The sequence below is a fragment of the Chelon labrosus genome (assembly GCF_963514085.1).
Source record: "Chelon labrosus genome assembly, chromosome: 10".
Lineage (NCBI taxonomy): Eukaryota > Metazoa > Chordata > Actinopteri > Mugiliformes > Mugilidae > Chelon > Chelon labrosus.
The window spans coordinates 4,557,114-4,574,731 of NC_140360.1; the positions used below are offsets into that span (position 1 = coordinate 4,557,114).

At 42.1% G+C, this 17,618-nt stretch overlaps 3 protein-coding genes across 4 annotated transcripts in view; 2 read left to right on the forward strand and 1 right to left on the reverse strand.

Moving 5' to 3' along the window:
• Positions 1 to 643: 643 nt before the first annotated feature.
• On the reverse strand, positions 644 to 1,376 carry taf13 (TATA-box binding protein associated factor 13). 2 transcript variants are annotated; one of them, XM_084553210.1, is made up of 2 exons: positions 1,309 to 1,376; positions 644 to 1,222 (listed from the first exon to the last, which is right to left on the reverse strand). In XM_084553210.1, the coding sequence occupies exon 2, from the start codon at positions 1,216 to 1,218 to the stop codon at positions 844 to 846; it is 375 nt and encodes a 124-aa protein (XP_084409336.1). In that variant the 5' UTR covers positions 1,219 to 1,222; positions 1,309 to 1,376; the 3' UTR covers positions 644 to 843. The 2 variants fall into 2 exon arrangements, with proteins under 2 accessions (XP_084409336.1, XP_084409337.1); XM_084553211.1 differs by having other exon boundaries at positions 644 to 1,219; positions 1,309 to 1,363.
• Positions 1,377 to 1,392: 16 nt separating this feature from the next.
• LOC311494261 (solute carrier family 35 member C2-like) lies at positions 1,393 to 8,197 on the forward strand. The gene is made up of 10 exons (XM_084553209.1): positions 1,393 to 1,518; positions 2,366 to 2,573; positions 2,897 to 3,047; positions 3,383 to 3,446; positions 3,589 to 3,661; positions 3,936 to 4,104; positions 4,544 to 4,627; positions 5,256 to 5,431; positions 5,541 to 5,667; positions 6,788 to 8,197. Exons 2-10 carry the CDS (start codon positions 2,463 to 2,465, stop codon positions 6,907 to 6,909), a joined length of 1,077 nt encoding a protein of 358 aa, XP_084409335.1. The 5' UTR covers positions 1,393 to 1,518; positions 2,366 to 2,462; the 3' UTR covers positions 6,910 to 8,197.
• Positions 8,198 to 9,587: 1,390 nt separating this feature from the next.
• Positions 9,588 to 17,618, forward strand: part of LOC311493971 (collagen alpha-1(XX) chain-like) — a 34,963-nt gene continuing 26,932 nt past the window's right edge. Inside the window, exons 1-3 of the mRNA XM_084552795.1 lie at positions 9,588 to 9,953; positions 14,749 to 14,860; positions 16,940 to 17,044. Of these exons, the coding sequence (XP_084408921.1) occupies positions 14,758 to 14,860; positions 16,940 to 17,044 (208 nt within the window). The 5' untranslated portion in view covers positions 9,588 to 9,953; positions 14,749 to 14,757. The remainder of the gene's footprint in view (positions 9,954 to 14,748; positions 14,861 to 16,939; positions 17,045 to 17,618) is intronic.

A 17,618-nucleotide genomic window follows, 5' to 3' on the forward strand; every position in this document is an offset into this window, starting at 1 on the left:
AAGAAGAACATTATGAAAATGTTTACATTTAATGACTGGACATTTCTTAAAAAAAAGAAATGCAATTTCTGTTTGGTTCTAGGTCTCAGTGTTGTGTTATGTCCACAACTCTTACTAAACCTGTGTGAACCCTAGGAATAGCAATAACTTTTATTGGAAAAATTGCAGTTTATGTCTTCAATGTCATTTCTGCAATCCACAAATTCATCCTGCGGGCCAGATTAAACCCTCTGGCGGGACGGTTTTTGGCCCCCGGGCCGTATGTTCGACACGTATGCTTTAGAGGAACTGAACCACGCAGTCAGACAATGACCTCAGGCGCGCGTCATATGTAGAAATTAGTGGTTCAGGTCAAAGTCCTGACCTCAGTCCAATAGAAATGTGAAAGCACATGCATCTCAGAACGTAAGTGGTTCTGGACTAAGAATGGGCTAAATTTCCTCCAAGGTGCTACAGACGACTGATCAGCAGTTACTGGGTACGTTTAGTTGCAGATACTGCTGATACTTTTGTAAACCTTTGTTTTCAGGACTGTGAATATCCACTGATGTTTTATGCAGAAACTTAGAAAGCACCGTACGTCACCGTCGAAGGCTAACGAATGTCTCCTGCAACTTCAATGACTTCAGGTGACATATTAAAACAATGTGCATGTTACTTTATTCAAACAGAACCAGACAAAATGTAATTGCGCATCTGAACAACACTCTGACACTGTTTGGCATTACCTACACAGTTTTGGTAAAGTGTGAACCCACCTTGAAACAACACAGGTGTAAACTAAAATAAAAAAAAGTGGATGTATGACAAAAAATAAAACATAAAAGGTGTCCAAGGCTGAGTTTAAGAGCCGTAATTTGCTTCGTCGAAAGCTTTCCGGGCTCTCTTCAGCTCCTCGTTCATGGTCAGCAGGTCTTTGACTCGGGCAAATTTCCTGGGGTCCTTGCGAATCAGGAAAACGATGTCCTCCACCTGGACGCGTCCCTGGCGGCCGATGGACATCGCCTTGTGGGTCATTTCCGTGATAAACTCGATCACCAGGTCCTCCAGAATGTCCACGGACTCCGTGTACGGGTTCTGGTCGTCCCCGAAGCCGTACATCATGCACCGGAGCTCCTTGGAGAAGAGCCTCTTCCTCTTGCCGTGGCCGACGTCTACACCGCCGGAGCCGTCGTCCAACTCCTCGTCGAAGCCGGTCTCGTCCTCCTCGTCCGCCATTCTGCTAAAAAGACACAAAAATACACGAATTTAACTCACACCGTCTTATATTAAACTGATATAGTGTGTAATTAAACGCAAAATCCTCACATTATACTTCTGCGCTGGATCACAACAACAGCCGTTGGGTTTTAGTTCACTTCCGCTTCCGTTTCTGTTAAACCGGAAGTCGTATTGGAAATAACCGTTAGCAACTGAAAACACTGCCCCTAGCGACCATCCTTCCTTTTAGACTTAACGGACACTTAACAACTGAAAGTTTACCATCGCCACTCAACCGTATAGTCAACACCACTAATGGTAAGTTTATTTATTCAGCAAAGCAAATCTGTAGTTTTGTTTGCAAAACTCCATTAGAAAAGATGTTAATTTAAGAGATGGTTGTGTGTGTGTGTGTGTGAATCACAACCTAGCTAGCTAGCACCGCAGGTTAGCAACATCAACATGAGTTTTAAACCTATTTAAGACACATTATATAAGTTTTTTTTTTGCGTGTTGTGTGAAATATCTTACAATGAAACAGGAGCCTGAATCAGAATTTAAGTTTTTTTAACTCCTACTTTTCGTACTTCTTCTGGGATCGATAAGTGGATACCGGCTGCTACAGAATTCAGCAAAGAATACTTGATAACTATCCAAAAAGGTTTAAATTACAGTGCGTGTAACTTTGTAGGTTTAAATGAACATGTTGCCAAACGAAAACGTCACTGTCACCAGCTGCAAACAGGCAAATGTTGCCAGTTGTCCACGTCAGGAATAGTTAACTCGAGCTACCTAGCCATGTCAACAATATGATGTAGGTTTACATTAGCAAGCTAATTTACATTAATGGCGTGTCAAACTCAGCCGAATAACCACCCAGCTACTAATGAGTTCAGTAGCCGAGGTTTACCTAATTTACTGCAACTAAACTGTCTCAGTATTTATTTTAGGTTAAATGTGGTTATTATTAGCCGGACCTCTTAATAGCGGCTTGACGGCTAGTTGACGTGGTCACCGGCTAGCTGCTGATAACTTGAGCCAACAGTAATGCTAAGCTAACATTAAAGAAGACTTTTTGAGCTTCAGCTTTGTAACTTTTTTTTTTTTTTTCGTGTACATTAAAGCAACTTTATGCTGACCTTGTTTTTCCCTCCCTCTCTTAAAGACAGTTAAACTACATGGGTGCTAGGATGGGCTTTAGTCTGGATGTGACCTCTCTACAGTAGCTGTCTGTAGTGGACAGCTGCTCTGACAGTTCCTGCATGGCGTTCCCGGTCCAGTTCCTGTGCCGGGGACTCCGCACAGTTGGACTAGTTCTCCTCTACTATGTCTTCTCTATTGGCATCACGTTCTACAACAACTGGCTGATGAAGGTGAGTTAAAGAGGTGGGAAAACGCTACACGGGGCATGTGTCTTCAAGTGATATAACTATTTTAATGTGTGTGGACATGACAATGCTGGGGTCCCACAACTTTTTAAAAGTCTGAAGGGAAATAAACCCTTTAAAATGTCTTACAATATCCAATAATAAGTCATGATGTGGTCACATGGGATGCAGGCGCGCTAGAGAGCACTAATAAACAAACGGCATGGCATAAAAAAAATGAAAGAAAATTTAATAAAGCTGTCTTTGAGACCACACACGGACTCCCACTTCATGGACGACCATCCCGTCTGTTTCTCCCTCTCTCTCAGGGCTTCCACTATCCCCTCTTCATGACATTAGTGCACCTCGCCATGAACTTCTGCCTGTCCGCCGTGACGCGGCGGCTCATACAGTCCTGGACAGGAAAACCCCGCGTCGTTCTGAGCTGGAGAGATTACCTCCAGAAAGTGGCTCCCACAGGTGAGCCTTTGAGAGTCGTGCTCAGCGTTTCAGAAAATTAGGAACGAGACAGACGGTCGGCTCTTATCACGTTCACTGATTGACTTGAACCAAAGTCCATAAGGAGAGAAGTGCCACATCACACTTGAGGAGATTGTGGAGGATTAAAAAAACCAAACAAATGCATCAATGAATCATTCAATAAGCATTTTCTTTATTTTTTTGACTTTGCAGAAACTTTCATCAGTTTTCTCTTTATGTTTCAAATCGGTAACGACAAACGGAGGCTAGTTAGCTGTTTACGAATGAAAATACTGTAGTTTGTGGCGTCTAAATTCTGCCTGTCTTACCCGCAGCCGTGGCAACAGCGCTGGATATTGGACTTTCCAACTGGAGCTTCCTCTTCATCACCATTAGCCTGTAAGTTTGTGGTTTTGACTTTTCCATCAGGAGATGCTACTTGAAAGTGATCGTACCAGTTTAACATTTAAAGTGATGGTTGGAGACAGTTATTGTTATTGTTCCATCCTACAGTTTGGCTTTTTCTTTTACGTCATTCAAGGTACACCATGACCAAGTCCTCGTCAGTGCTGTTTATCCTCTTCTTCTCCTTGATCTTTAAACTAGAGGAGCCGGTGAGTGACGGTTTAGTTACACTTCCAGCGTTCATGGAGCGGTTTTGACGGTGGCGCGAACGGTCCTGTTGTAGAATTAGAGAATTAAATGTAATTACCGTACCGATAACGTGGACGCAACACTGAATGCTTTTATTGGATTGCACTGTTGTGCAGAAAGAGGAAAACAGAGTCAACCAAGGTCTGTTCGCTGTATCTGAAGAATGTTTTCCTCTCTTTATCTGCTGCAGCTCCTCACCCGCCCGTCTCGTCTCTTCTCCCATTTTTCATCCAGAACCCCTTCCTGATCATCGTGGTCCTGCTGATCTCCAGCGGCCTGTTCATGTTTACGTTCCAGTCGACCCAGTTCATCTTGGAGGGCTTCATCTTGGTGATGATGGCGTCCTTCTTAGGGGGGATCCGCTGGACCCTCACTCAGGTGCTCATGCAGAAAGCAGAGCTGGGTAAGAAGAAGATGATGTGTGTGTATATGTAGTACGTGGAGCGGGCCTGTTAAATCTGCTGCCACACATCCCGTACAGTTAGTGATGGATGAAACGAAAAAATAATTTGGTCCACCGCTTTACAAAATAAGTTTGAAGTGCATACTCTTGTTCTTCTTTGATGTAAAAACTCTTTTTAATATAATGAGAGTAGCAGCTCTGATTGCATATGAATAACGATGAATATATATTTAACTGACACCTTAATTAAACTGTGAAACATAAGAGGCTCTGCAGAATACGAAACATCACCTCAATCAAAACGGTGTATTCGACAAATGCAGCTGTGAGTTAAAAGATGACACAGCCATTCAGTAGCTTAAATATAGTTATAGAGAGTAGTTGACTTGAAAGTTGAAATACGTGCACAGCTTTTTCTTGCCTTTTCTTTTTCTTCCAGGCCTTCAGAATCCAGTCGACACCATGTACCACCTACAGCCCCTCATGTTCCTCAGCCTCTTTCCCCTCTTCCTGTATAATGAAGGTAAGTATAGTCTCAGGCTGTGTGTGTGTGTGTGTGTGTTCTCGCTCATTTCTCCTCTCTGCAGTAATGCCATTGCTGCAGCCCCAGTTATTAATAGTGGAGTTTTTATTTTTTCCGTTAAAGCCCTCTGATTCCAATGTCCAGAACAGCTCGAGCTGAGAATCGCCGAAAGCTCACATTAGGACAGCAGCATTCAGAGGACGATCGAAGTTCAGTAGCAAATGATTGACTGACATCATACCTTTATTATATTTAATTAGTTCTTTAATGTCATTACTTTTTTTAATGTTTTAGATCACCTGTGTGCTGCCGTCTTTAAACTGTCTGCTGCGAAAAATAAAATAAAGGCTTAGCTTAGCTTAGCTTAGCTTGCCTTGACTTAGCCTCCATGTCTATCTAGACTGATATATGTACTATAGAGTCAAGGAATTTATCATAGCGTTCATTTGTGAGGTCTCTGTGAACATTTGGGCCAAATCTGAAGAAATCCCATCATGCCCTGCCTGACACGTTGCTGAACAGACTCCATCCTGATGAGCAGCAGCAACTCCTTTTCATACACCCACATACATCCACAAACATGTGACTCCTCTGCATCTGGTCCTCATCGTTTTCTCTCCACCTCCAGGGCTCAGTCTCAGCACCTCAGAGAAACTATTCCGGGTGACGGAGCTCACTCCTCTCCTGTACTCGGTCTTCACGCTGAGCATCGGCGGCGTGCTGGCTTTCGGTTTGGGCTTCTCTGAGTTCCTGCTGGTCTCCCGAACCTCCAGCCTCACGTTATCCATAGCAGGGATCTTTAAGGTGCTCATCATGCTGCTTGAGCCAGTGTACAGTACTAGTATTTTATCTGTTTATCTGTTTATTATGTTCATGATAAACACTTTGTTTCACCATTGTCTTGGTCCTGCAGGAGGTGTGTACTCTGCTCTTGGCCGTTTCTGCGGGCGACAAAATGAGCATGCTGAACTGGCTGGGATTCGCTGTGTGTGTCTGCGGCATCTCGCTGCACGTGGGACTGAAGACATATTATTCCAAAAGTAAGTTGTTGTTGTTGTTTTTTATACCGCCTGTGTCGTCATTGGTAACGGCATCAAACAGCGACTACCTCTTAGTTGCCATTTTTTATGACATATAAAATATAAATACTCCTACCAAAGAATAAAGTGGCGACTCAGCTCTTATCAGAGTATGAGTGAATAAGATGACAGGCGGTGTTGATACAGAGGAGTCTGGATGGTCTAACATCCAATCAGAGACACTTTGTTGTGAATAAATCAAACTAAATGGATCAGACGGCGTCTACGACTGTGTCGCTGTCTGTTCTGTCAATCACCAAATAAACCCCGCCCACATGATTTGATTGGCCCAGAGCAAAATGGGGCGACTCCAGGCCACTCTTCTTCTTCTTGTTCTTTTTCCTCTCCTCTTCTTCTTCCTTGTCTTCATCTTCCTCCTTGTCTTCCTCCTCTTCTTCTTCCTCCTCCTCCTCCTTTTCTTCTTCCTTGTCTTTTTCTTCTTCTTCCTCTCCTTTGTTTCTCCTCTTCCTCTTCTTCCTCTTCCTCCTTCTCTTCTTGCGCTTCTGATTATTATTCATGCTCTTTTTCCTCTTCTTCCTCCTCCCCCTCTTGTTCTTCCTTGTCTTTCTCTTGTTCTTCCTCTTCTTTCTTTCTCTTCTTCTTCCTCCTCCTTCTCTTCTTATGCTTCTGATCATTATTCATCCTCTTCTTCCTCCTCTTCTTATTCGTCTTTTACTTCTTCTCCTTCTTCCTCCTCCCCCTCTCCTTCTTCATTGTCTTCCTCTTCTTTCTTTCTCATCTTCTTTCTCCTCCTCCTTCTCTTGTTACTCTTCTGATTATTATTCATCCTCCTCTTCTTGTTCGTCCTCTTCTTATTTGTCTTCTTTTTCTTCTTCTTCTTCCTCCTCCTCCTCCTCTTCTTCTTATTCATCCTCTTATTCATTCATATCAGAAACCTGGTGGTACATACACGTCAAGTTTTAAGATGAGCACATCTTAAAAAAAAGTTTCCTCTTTTAAACCCAACTGAATTAACAAATACCAAATCTGTTTTTTTTGTTTGTTTTTTTTGTTTTTGTGCGTAAGACTTTTAACATGATGATGTTTTAAATGTTAATGTTGTTTTATCGTTTCCCATCAGATAAGGGTCCTTCTTTAAGGCAGCTCAACAGTAAGAGCCCAGAGATGGAGTTACCATTACTGTGGCAGAACGGAGATAAAGACGAGGACGAAGACGAGGAGCAGGAAGTCACTCTGCACTGACGTCACTGGAGGTCTGGCACCGTCGGCACGCCGCCCGCTCCTTCACAGCTCTTCCTGCTGAGGGTTTGAACGGCGACGTCAAAGGAGAGCGTTAAACTGTCATGCTTCAGAAACGCTGTCCTGTACCTCCACACGTCGCGTCCTCTGGCCCAGACGGGGCCTCCTTATCAGCGGTACGATGGCTGTGGACTTTGAACGTGACACAAATTATGATGTTTTTGCCTCAGGGGAGGTTCAAGATGTAGCAAATACATGCAAGTATGATATATGGAGACGGAGAGACAGAGTTACGGCTTTAAAGGGACACTTTGACACCTTGAATTGTGGTGTGTCATTTTTGGAAATAGCTGTGGGATCTTGCAGAAGATTTATGACGGGGGGCGACGATCCTCTCCTGGTATCCAGGTTATACAGAGCAGACTCTTCAGACTACATCATTTCTTTCTTAAAATAATGCAGCGCGATTGCCAAATAAGAAAACCATTAATTTATTCTGTGTATTCTCCTCCTTGGATTTCTACAGATTGTGGACTGAGTCACCAAAGCTAACGTACGGATTATTACGTGGAGACATCTGTAGAGCTACAACGAAAGCTTGTTATCAAATCTGCAAATGGCTTTTCTGGATTAATTCATTAATCGTTTGCTTTGAAAATGTGAGATTCTGCAGTTTCCTAAAGCTTTAAAATGACAGTTTGAGACATTTTGATGTTGTTCTCACCTTTTAAAAGTTAAGACTGAAGTCAGATTTAATGTCAAAACATTTCTATCAGTGTGGTTTCATCCTCTACGTCTGAATGAAGCTATTTTTAAATAATAATCTTCCGTGTAAGTTCATTTTAAAAGTTAGCCGCGCAAGCGGAAAATCAAACATTCCCTTTGTGCATTGAATGGGTTCTAGGGTTGGAGGCTATTAACTCAATCAATGGTTAATGTTCTGCAGCCTTTTAAGTCACGATTTGAAGAGATGTGAACAGACCTTAACGTGCCTTAACAGCAGCAGCCGCAGCAGTGGAGGAATTACAAGCTATTTTCAGAACCAAGCGGCCATGCAGCCGAATTACTTGACTTTTAAGCCATTTGTAAAAAAAAAAAAAATGTTCTGTAAAATGAACTATTGTTGCAAATAAAATGACAAAGAAAGAAATTCTGTTTAGATTCTTCTTTATTGCCGTCGTGGAGGCGTCTGATTGGTCCAAGATTCATCCATCAGCGAGACAACGGGCCTGAGGACACAGCTGGGGTCGTGAGAATGAGGAGTCCTGCAGTAGGTGGTCGCTGAGGAAGACTCCATCGATCCACTGCGCCAAGTTCTTCAAGATGCAACTTAAACCGTGGTGTTAAAGATGAATACATACATTTAATTAAACATTTGATTACACTGGTTATGTAAACCCATGAGTGAATTTGTCCCGTCAATAACAACTATGTAGTTCATTCATAAAAACCTTTCCGTCCTTCTTCGGGAACCTTTCCAAAATCTGTCGCATTATTTTACATTATTTTATTTCGTCATGCCTGGATTATTATAAAAGCTTTTTATTATCTGAACAATAAATCAATCTCATGACTTGAGACGGTGCAAAATTCAGCTTCTAACCAATAGAAGGAATCGTATCACTTCAGTTTTAGCAAGTCAGGAACAGTCAGCATACAGAGGAAGTCAGAACTCTGGAGAAAAAGTTGGCATTTTGAGATTAAAGTCAGAAGAGACAGAAATCTGAGATCCCAAAAATCTGACGTTAATCTCTTTTTTTTTTTTTTCTCAGACTTTTTCAAGTCAGAATAGTATAAAAGTCTCCATTATGTTTTAGAAGATCCGACTTATCACCTTTAAAGCTCCCCACGGCCTTGCTTCCGGCTGTGTCACTGTTTTAACACTATGCATGCCAGTGTGTACCTCGTCATCCTCGGCCAGAGGTCTGCTGGCTGCTCCAGGAGCCCCAGCTGAAAGACAGAAGGAGACAGGGTGTTTGCAGTTAGGGGCTGAAGACAGAGAGAGACTTTCCTGGTTTTAACTGTGTTTTAATTGAGTTTTTAACTGTATTTTTGAGTGTTTTATTGTTTTGAGTTATTTGAAAATAAATAAATTAGTAGATTTTTGTGTCTTTGTTAAGCAGTTTGTAAAGTTGATTTGAAAAGCCCCATAAAAATAAAACTGATAATTATTAATATTATTATTATTCAAACTTAATTTACTGTTAAGCCCTGCGATAGACTGGAGACCTGTCCAGGGTGTACCCCTCCTCTCGGCAGCTGGGATAGGCTCCAACCACCCCTCGACCCACCACAGGACAAGCAGTTACAGAAGATGAATGAATGAACTTACTGTTACTTCTCCAGGAGTCTGGTTCTAATCTGGATCTAATCTATATTTATCCCTAAAAGAGCAATGAAAGAGGACTACTCTTACTTCTCCAGTAAAATCCTTACATCTGAAATGTTGTGTGTGATTTGTGACTGGGAGGTGTTGTGTTGTGTTGTGTTGTATTGTGTTGCGTTGCGTTGTGTTGTGTTGTTGCACCTGGTTGACCTCCTGAAGTTTAGCCTCAGAGTCTGGTCAGGTTCCAACACAGATGTTTGGAAATTACTTTCACTGACTTGCTCCCTGCAAACCTTTTCTTTCCATCCACTAATGACTGAGGGTTATTAAGCCCTAAAAAAAGTGCGTTTTTAAAAAAAAAATAAAATGCACATGCAGATGCTCTACGCACAAGTTACAAAGATATTTAAATCCTGTTTAAATAAACGCAGTGGAGGAGCTCCAAGGTGCAGGACAGGCATTGCTCTCTGGCCTTACTTGCACCGTGCTGGAGGGTTTTAAAGCATTCCTTGGAGCACCACGCCCATGCTGGAGAAGCAGGAGGGCCCTGAGTCTCAGATTTCACCCAGAGGAGTCCACATAAAGACCCGATGAGGAGAGCTGGCCGCGCAGTTTAGCGGAACTTGGCGCTTGTTGCTGACATCCCACCTCTGGAATGCTGCGTGCGCTCTCCGGGAAGGACTAACCTGGAAGGAATAACCTGGACTCACCGAACCGCCAGGTAAGACCTCACCTGGGTATGCTCGGTCGCTTGTCTCACTTCAAACGGGTCCTGAACGACCCAGCCAGGGCACACAGAGACAGTCTAGTTGACGTCCATTGTTTGAAAGGTGAAGGAAAGCCCACCTGAAGAAGGAGGAACACCTGCGACCACAGCATACAGAGGAGAGATTTTAAAATTACAACAGCTGCTGTGTCGCTTACTTATGCTTTAAGCTAAAATAACTCTCAGTATTTTAATATCTATTTATTTATTTAAACTCTGATTAACATTTATTAGGTCATAAGCAAGGAGCAACCTGCGCAGGTATTGGCGCAGCGATGCGTCAATCAAACACTCTAGGTAACAGTATTTTTATGCAGCTCATAGTATGTCTGCAGTGGCAGCTAAGGCTTTGAGCTCCAAAAAATAAAAAATTATGATTTATTTGTAAAGTTTCTCATGTTTCCCCTTCATCAATAAACTACGGAAGATGACACATCTTGCACAGAATGCAGTTGTTTTGCACAGACTCTGAATAGTGCACAATTGACACTTTAAACGTCTGCTGTATGTTGTTGCTTACTTACATAGCTTGCTTTTTTATACTTAGTTAGCTAATTTTTTATTCTATTTTTATACTTTTGGCTTGCACCAGGACCAGAGTAACTAATTTCGTTCCACCTCATGTACCAACATATGTTGAAATGACAATAAATACTCCTTGAATCCTTCAATGATTAGGGCCACTGTAAAGAATTTTCTGACCTTTTTTCCTCAGAATTATGAGATTTTTAAGAAAAAAAGACCAAATTCAGAATTCTGATTTTGATCTCAGAGTTATGTGGAAAAAAGTCAGAATAGTCAGAAATGAGAAAAAATCAAAAAAACGTAGGAATTCGGTCACTTTAATCACAAAAAGAAAGTCGGAGATCTGAGAAAAAAATACAAAGTCAACGATTAAATCGACTCTCTTCCTCAGAATTATGAAACTATCGCCATAATATAACAAAAGCAAGTCAGAAATCAGACACTGATTTTAGTATTTAGACTTTTTTTTCTCAGAATTATGGGATTTTTAAGAAAAAAAGACCAAATTCAGACTTTAATTTCAGAATTTTTGCCTTTTTTTCCTCTGAATTCTTCAAGTCAGAATAGTTAAAGGTTAGAAATCTGAAAAGAAAAGTCAGAATTCTGATTTTAATCTCAGAGTTATGTGGAAAAAATCAGAATAGTCAGAAATGAGAAGAAAAAAAAACGTAGGAATCCGGTCACTAACCTCAGAAAGAAAGTCGGAGATGGAAGAAAGAGCCATGGGGTTACGAGTAGGTTGCCACTGATTGCAGCAATGTGGTCATTAACCAAAGTGTATAAGGCATTAAGACAGGTGGGCATCACCTTTGTACCTTTGTAATCTGAGACTAATAGTCAGTAGTTCCATAGTTTGGATGTCTTTAATAATGGCTTCCCACTGGGAGGTTCTGTGTTGAGCCATCTTCTTGTTTTTCTTGGCTTTTTTGCTGGAAGATATTTAGGAGGTATCTGTGTCCATATTACCCAGGTAGAATGATAAGCAGGTGAAATTAAAATTATACTGCAAGACTTCACTGGTAATACTTTTGAACTCCCTCCCAGAAGGATTTAAGAGTGGGACAACTCCAGAATATATGTCCACATCCTCTCCAGCACGTAGGTGTTTCTCAGGATTATTGACGTCCGAGTAAAAGCAGAGACAGAGGCCTTAACTTAAATTTTTTTTTTTTTTCTCAGATTTCTTTATTGTACTAGTCTAACTTGTTTTTTTTTTCCTTTCTTTTCTGTAGTTCTGAGATTAAAGTCCATGAAAACAAACCCAGAATTCAGTCACTTTTCTCCTCAGAATTCTTCAATTCAATTATTGTCTCGAGACGCTTTACAACATCAGACCTGAAACCCCCAGAGCAAGCGTGAAGGTGACAGTGGCAAGGAAAAACTCTCTTTTACCAGGAGGAAACCTTGAGCAGAACCTTAAGCTCACATGGAGGGACCCATCTGCTTGAGGCCGGCCAGGTAGAGAGAGAAAAGAGAGGGAAGAGGGAGGATAGGAGATAAACATACCGTACATCTGACTGAAACGTTCATGCAGAATCTATTCTTGAAGTCAGAAATCTGAATAAAACATTGTAACCCCAAGCAATGTTTTTCTAAAGAGGTGCTCATCCTCTCCCGTAGTAAACCACCTGGCTGCTTCTTCACAGGTTAAGTGGAGTTCAAGTTGTCGTCGCGGGGTCACTCTGAGGGCAGTGAAGGCATCGCGAAATTTAGAAATCAAATCGACGCTTGATAAAGATGACAGATTCTTTCACGTTTCATATTACAGTTGCACCACAGATCTCTCCGTTGCTGTGGTGTTCAGTAAACGTTAAACATTTAGTGAAATGGCAGAGGTTGATGTTGTTATCCTTCTTTTTTTCTTGGTTATTCAACTATCTAAAACTTGAAAAAGGGGCTTTAGACAAAGGATAAACTCTACAAAGCTCTGGAACATTCACGGGGATTACATAAAAACACTCCCATCTTTTTCTCTCCTGTCTGACGGGCAGCCAGACTCTAGACACGGCAACGTTCAGGCAAGCAGCTACACGTGAAACACCAGAAAACGTACAAAGAGAGGAATACGGTCACGTCATGTGCCGCGTGACGACGGCCGTGTTATCAGTTTGGATCGGGGAGGCCTTCAGGCAAGAGGGAAACTTCTCCTAAACTCTGCTGTGGTGTCCTGACCTCCGTTTGACTGACAAGACAGGCATGTGGTGTTCAAGGCTTAAGCTGGACAGGCAGCGTACGCTCGTTTGCCGGTTCATTAGGCACACTGGTGGAAACAAATACGTGATAATATGACAGCCCTGCCTTGAGTCTCAGCTTCATGTTCTGTTCTGATGTAGAGTTGATGTTGAAACACCTTCAGATATCGTTGGTAATTCAACTGGAAGGTCGTTTTGGAGGATGAGGTTCGTGGTGTTGTTAAACTGGATTCAATTAAAAGTGTTTCTGAGAATATTTGGCTAAAGATAATAGGAACATCTCTAGTACCGTGAACCGCAGCCTCCAAATAAAAAATGTAAAAATAGTCTTTAATGAGCAAAATGGAAAATTCATCTGTTTCACCAGCATACATGTGATTTATCTGGTCTGGTCTAGTCCGGTCTTATTTTATTGACCTGTCTCGTCTCATCTCGTCTTGACTTATCTGATTGTCTCGTCTTGTCTTATATCTTATGTCTTATATCTTGTCTTGTCTTGTCTTATGTCTTTTCTTGTCTTGTCTTATATCTTATCTTGTCTTATGTCTTATGTCTTATGTCTTATCTTGTCTTGTCTTGTCTTATATCTTGTCTTGTCTCATATCTTGTCTCGTCTTGTCTCGTCTCGTCTTGTCTTATATTTTGTCTTGTCTCGTGTCGTCTTGTCTTGTCTCATCTCGTTTTGTCTTATATCTTATCTTGTCTCGTCTCATCTTGTCTTATATCTTGTCTCGTCTTGTCTCATCTCGTCTTGTCTTGCCTTATATTTTGTCTTGTCTTGTCTCGTCTTGTCTCATCTCGTCTTGTCTTATATCTTATCTTGTCTCGTCCCATCTTGTCTTATATCTTGTTTTGTCTCATCTCGTCTTGTCTTGTCTTATATTTTGTCTTGTCTCGTCTTGTCTTGTGTTATATTTTGTCTTGTCTTGTCTTGTCTTGTCTTATATGTATTTTGTCTTGTCTTGACTTATCTTATTGACCTGTCTCATCTTGTCTTGTCTTGTCTCGTCTTGTCTTAAATCTTATCTTGTCTCATCTCAGCTTGTCTTACATCTTGTCTTGTCTTATATGTATCTTGTCTTGACTTATCTTATTGACTTGTCTTGTCTTGTCTGGTCTGGTCTGGTCTGGGCTTATCTTATCTTATATCTTATATCTTATCTTGTCTCGTCTTATGTCTTGTCTCGTCTTATGTCTCGTCTTATATCTTGTCTTATACTGTATCTTAACTTGTCTTGTCTCATCTTATCTTGCATCTTATCTCATCTTGTCTATTTTCAGTGTACCTAATGAACTGGCATGTGCACTTATGTACACATTGCGCCACGGCGTGAATGAAATACTAAACATTCAGCTTCTTCATGTCTTCTCCTCGGTGGAGACGTCTAATCTGATAAGCTGTTCCTGACTTCCAGAGTTTCCTTTTCCGTCTAACTGAGCCGTCTCTTTACCGACTGAGCCTGGAGGACTTTGTTGTCGTAATTGTCTCATTCACGACCGCGGCCCTGCCAGCTCCAGCTGTGCCACCAGACGGTTAAGTGTAGCTTTGTTCGCCCTGCGTCTGTCGAACAATGTTCTCATTGAGGAAGGAAAATGGGACGGAGTCTTTGCCCTGGTTTTTCTAAAGATCACCCACCCACTCCACTCACAATCACTTTTCTGCAGTTTGCTTTTTACGGCCTCTTAAAGTGCAGCACGTTAGTTAATATTACGGCCCTGTGTGTCATTAGACTGTGTGAAGTTTTTAAGAGTCTGTAATGGGGACAAGCACCGACTCATTTCTGTGGTCTGAGTCAGCCGTAAATGTGGGGTTCCCGTGGGAAAAGGTGACATGGTACCTTTTCTAGTGGCCTGAAAGATATCCTGAAGCGACAAAGCTGTTTTAAAAAAGATCAGCTCATGCAGCACCACATTTTTACTGCCCCTCAATTTGATTTAATGTAAAGTTCTTGCCCTTGAATCAGTTAAAAGCTGTGCATGCATAATGAATCAGTTTAACAAAATATCAATGCCGTTGTGTTTCATGTTTCCAGGCTCCACTCATGTCTTCCCCCCTCCTTCCTTCGTCATCGTCGTCTCTCTGGCTGACGCTGTATTCGCTGCTCGGTGCCGTCCTGCTGCTGTCGTCAGGGGTCCATGGCCAAGGTACTAGTGTTCCTTACATTATAAACTATAAATCTGATTACTACCAGTGGGGAGTGAGTCACAGATGGTGGTGAAGTTGCACAGAATCCTCACAGCGAATCCTCTTGTAGTAGTGTCGTTAGCTTGATTAAACGATAGCACTCACATAAGGCTTCACGTGAAATCAGGAGCTGAAATTTGTGTCTCTACTGTTTGTAGGAGGCCTTTCTCTGTGTTTAGTAAATACCTGCAGCCTCATACTAGCTTAGCGTAGCCAGAATGTAGTCTGTATAAAAAATGGACGCCATGACAGCTCCTCAAAAATGAAGTAGAGCTCCCCCTGGTGGCTGGCTGCGGTATAGGTCATAAGCTCCACCTCCTCCATGTTAGTGGGCGGGACTTGGGCCGAACTAAAACACTAAAATACACTTTTAATACGTGGTTTCAGTCATTTTAGTTACTTAATATATTACTGATGCATGCGCAAATATCCATTTTTCTGATAAGTTTCGTTTTAGTTCATTATTTGACGCTATAGAAACAGGATGTGACATCATGATTACTACAAGTTGCCATGCCAACCACTCCGCGAAAGGCTCCCGTAGGACCGTGAGTGTTGGAAAAAACAAGTAAACAAATAAATAAATAAACAAGTACAGTGTGTAATCCAACATTTCCTTGTAACTATAGTGGAGGTAGAGCAGAGCGTAGTATTAATTAAACGAAATGCGAGTCTGGAGGAAGTGTGGGCGGGGCATCAATAACGTAGTTCCGCGTGGCTCCACTTTCGGACCGTACTGATCAGACTCTGGCGCCAAAGTCGCAAGATGGCGCCGCCCGTATCCCCGGGAAAATGGCGTCAGTTTGGCCAATGCAAGGAAGTGGAGACGTGTTGTCCATATTTATATACAGTCTATGTGCCAGACTCAGTTCTTATCAGAGGTAACATCCCGCTTGTTCACGACTGGTGTCCCACCAGCACTTGAGATCTGATCTCAGTGTCTGCATGGAAATAAACACCGACATCATTCGGCGTGCAGTGGAATATTGTAACAGCTTCTGCCTCTAACAGATCTCTGCCTACCGCTGTTTCAGAACCATGAACAGCTTAAGTTTGTGCTACGGTAACATTTTTTGTGCTAAGGAAATTTTTCCTATTTATTAATATCACATTATTTATTTGGCGTATTGTGTGCGTTGTCTGCTTTAATTTCACGGCTACTTTAGTCCACATTTAATAAAAGATACAACGAGCGAGACTCAGGGGTCTTATTATTTCAATGCATAACTAAAAACGTCGGATCTCCGGCAGCTGCTCCTCGCCCACGAATCCCAGAGTACAATGCAGACACTGTAGTTATCTGCATATCTGCCTGCCAGCCTGGTAAAGTTGTTGTTGTTCGTTGGGCTCTTGGACCTTGACCCTGTCTCTCTAAATCCCCGTCGGACCCATGTCATCCTCTGCCAAGCACCCAGCTAGATAAAGATCCTCCAGAGGCCCCTGGTCCAGACACACATGCAGACCTACATACATGCTAGCCAGTAAAGGGTCTGTTGAGTGCTGAGGGTCATATACCCATAGAAGTGATTCATGCTGTTCTCTTCAACACTCCTCTGTCTTCTTTGCTTCCGTTTCCCCCTCGACCCCCATTTTTTTCTTCTCCATCTATTACCCCACTACACATTAAAAAAAACCCTGTCACACTGTAACTCCGCGGCGTTCCTCTGACATGACCTTGGACCCCGCAGTCCCCGACCGGCGTCCTGTTCCTGTTTCTATACCAGCCGAGAGGACAGGGAACGCTTTGACGGGCAGCTGGAGAGAAGGACGGATGGAGGGCGGGAGGGTGGCAACATGAAAGACGCTGCTTGTTGGGAAGCCCCTGCTGGAAATTATGTAGATGGAGTCGAAACAAGAGACGGATTTGACTTGCAGAGAAGGAAGTATGAAGGGTCGGACCGCCGTGGAGAGCAGAAGGAATGAAGCCTCTGAATGTCTTTGATCTTTGAAAAATCCTGCAGCTGTCATGTTCCGCCGTTCTCCGGCACCAAATCATTTTAACAGTTTAAGCATGATTTATTTATTTTCTCTCCTTCAAGGTCGCCTCAAGCTGACGGTCCTGTCTGAGGACAGACTGCAGATGAAATGGAAGGAGGCTGATGGGCCGGTTCAGGGCTACAAGGTCCGAGTGAGATCAAACTCAGGTGAGACCTTCAGCGCTGTGGATGGGATTAAAGCAATAAAACCATCTACTTTACAAAACCATCCAAAACCTTGGCAATAAAATTAAAAGTCAAACCCAGGACCGAAAGTATTTATACTTTATTCTTTGTTCACAGATGCATAGCCTTAATTAGCTGCTATAGTGTTTCTTTGAAGTGGTACATCACCAAGAGCAGCCAGATGTGCTGAATAGCTCAGGTAAAAGTGCCAAATTGATTTAATTGCTGTTACTATTCGATTTTTCTCAAGCAGTTGCAATCACCATTTTTTTTCATGAATTCTCAGAAATTTCCAATACTCCAATTTCTGGTTTAATGCGTGGAAAGCTGACGTTTGCCACTCAGCCCCCTCATAATCACAGTTTTATTGATCTGACATGAATGAAACATTATTTCGTGGCGTCACTAATGCTCGGTTGGTGAATGGGAACTCATTAGCGCTGGTAGAAAAAAAAAATAATAAGCTAACACACTTAATATTTCTTTTAGGTTTTTTTTTTTTTTTTATTCTGCTCCATGATGATGAATGCTGTTCTAGGCTGAGAAGAATATAGAA

Coding starts and splice junctions, on each gene's coding strand:
- taf13 (XM_084553210.1), bottom strand. CDS start 1,218: ATGGCGGACGAGGAGGACGAGACCGGCTTCGACGAGGAGTTGGACGAC.
- LOC311494261 (XM_084553209.1), top strand. CDS start 2,463: ATGGCGTTCCCGGTCCAGTTCCTGTGCCGGGGACTCCGCACAGTTGGA. Junction 4,105..4,543: donor CATGCAGAAAGCAGAGCTGG/GTAAGAAGAAGA, acceptor TTTTTCTTCCAG/GCCTTCAGAATCCAGTCGAC. Junction 5,432..5,540: donor CCATAGCAGGGATCTTTAAG/GTGCTCATCATG, acceptor TTGGTCCTGCAG/GAGGTGTGTACTCTGCTCTT.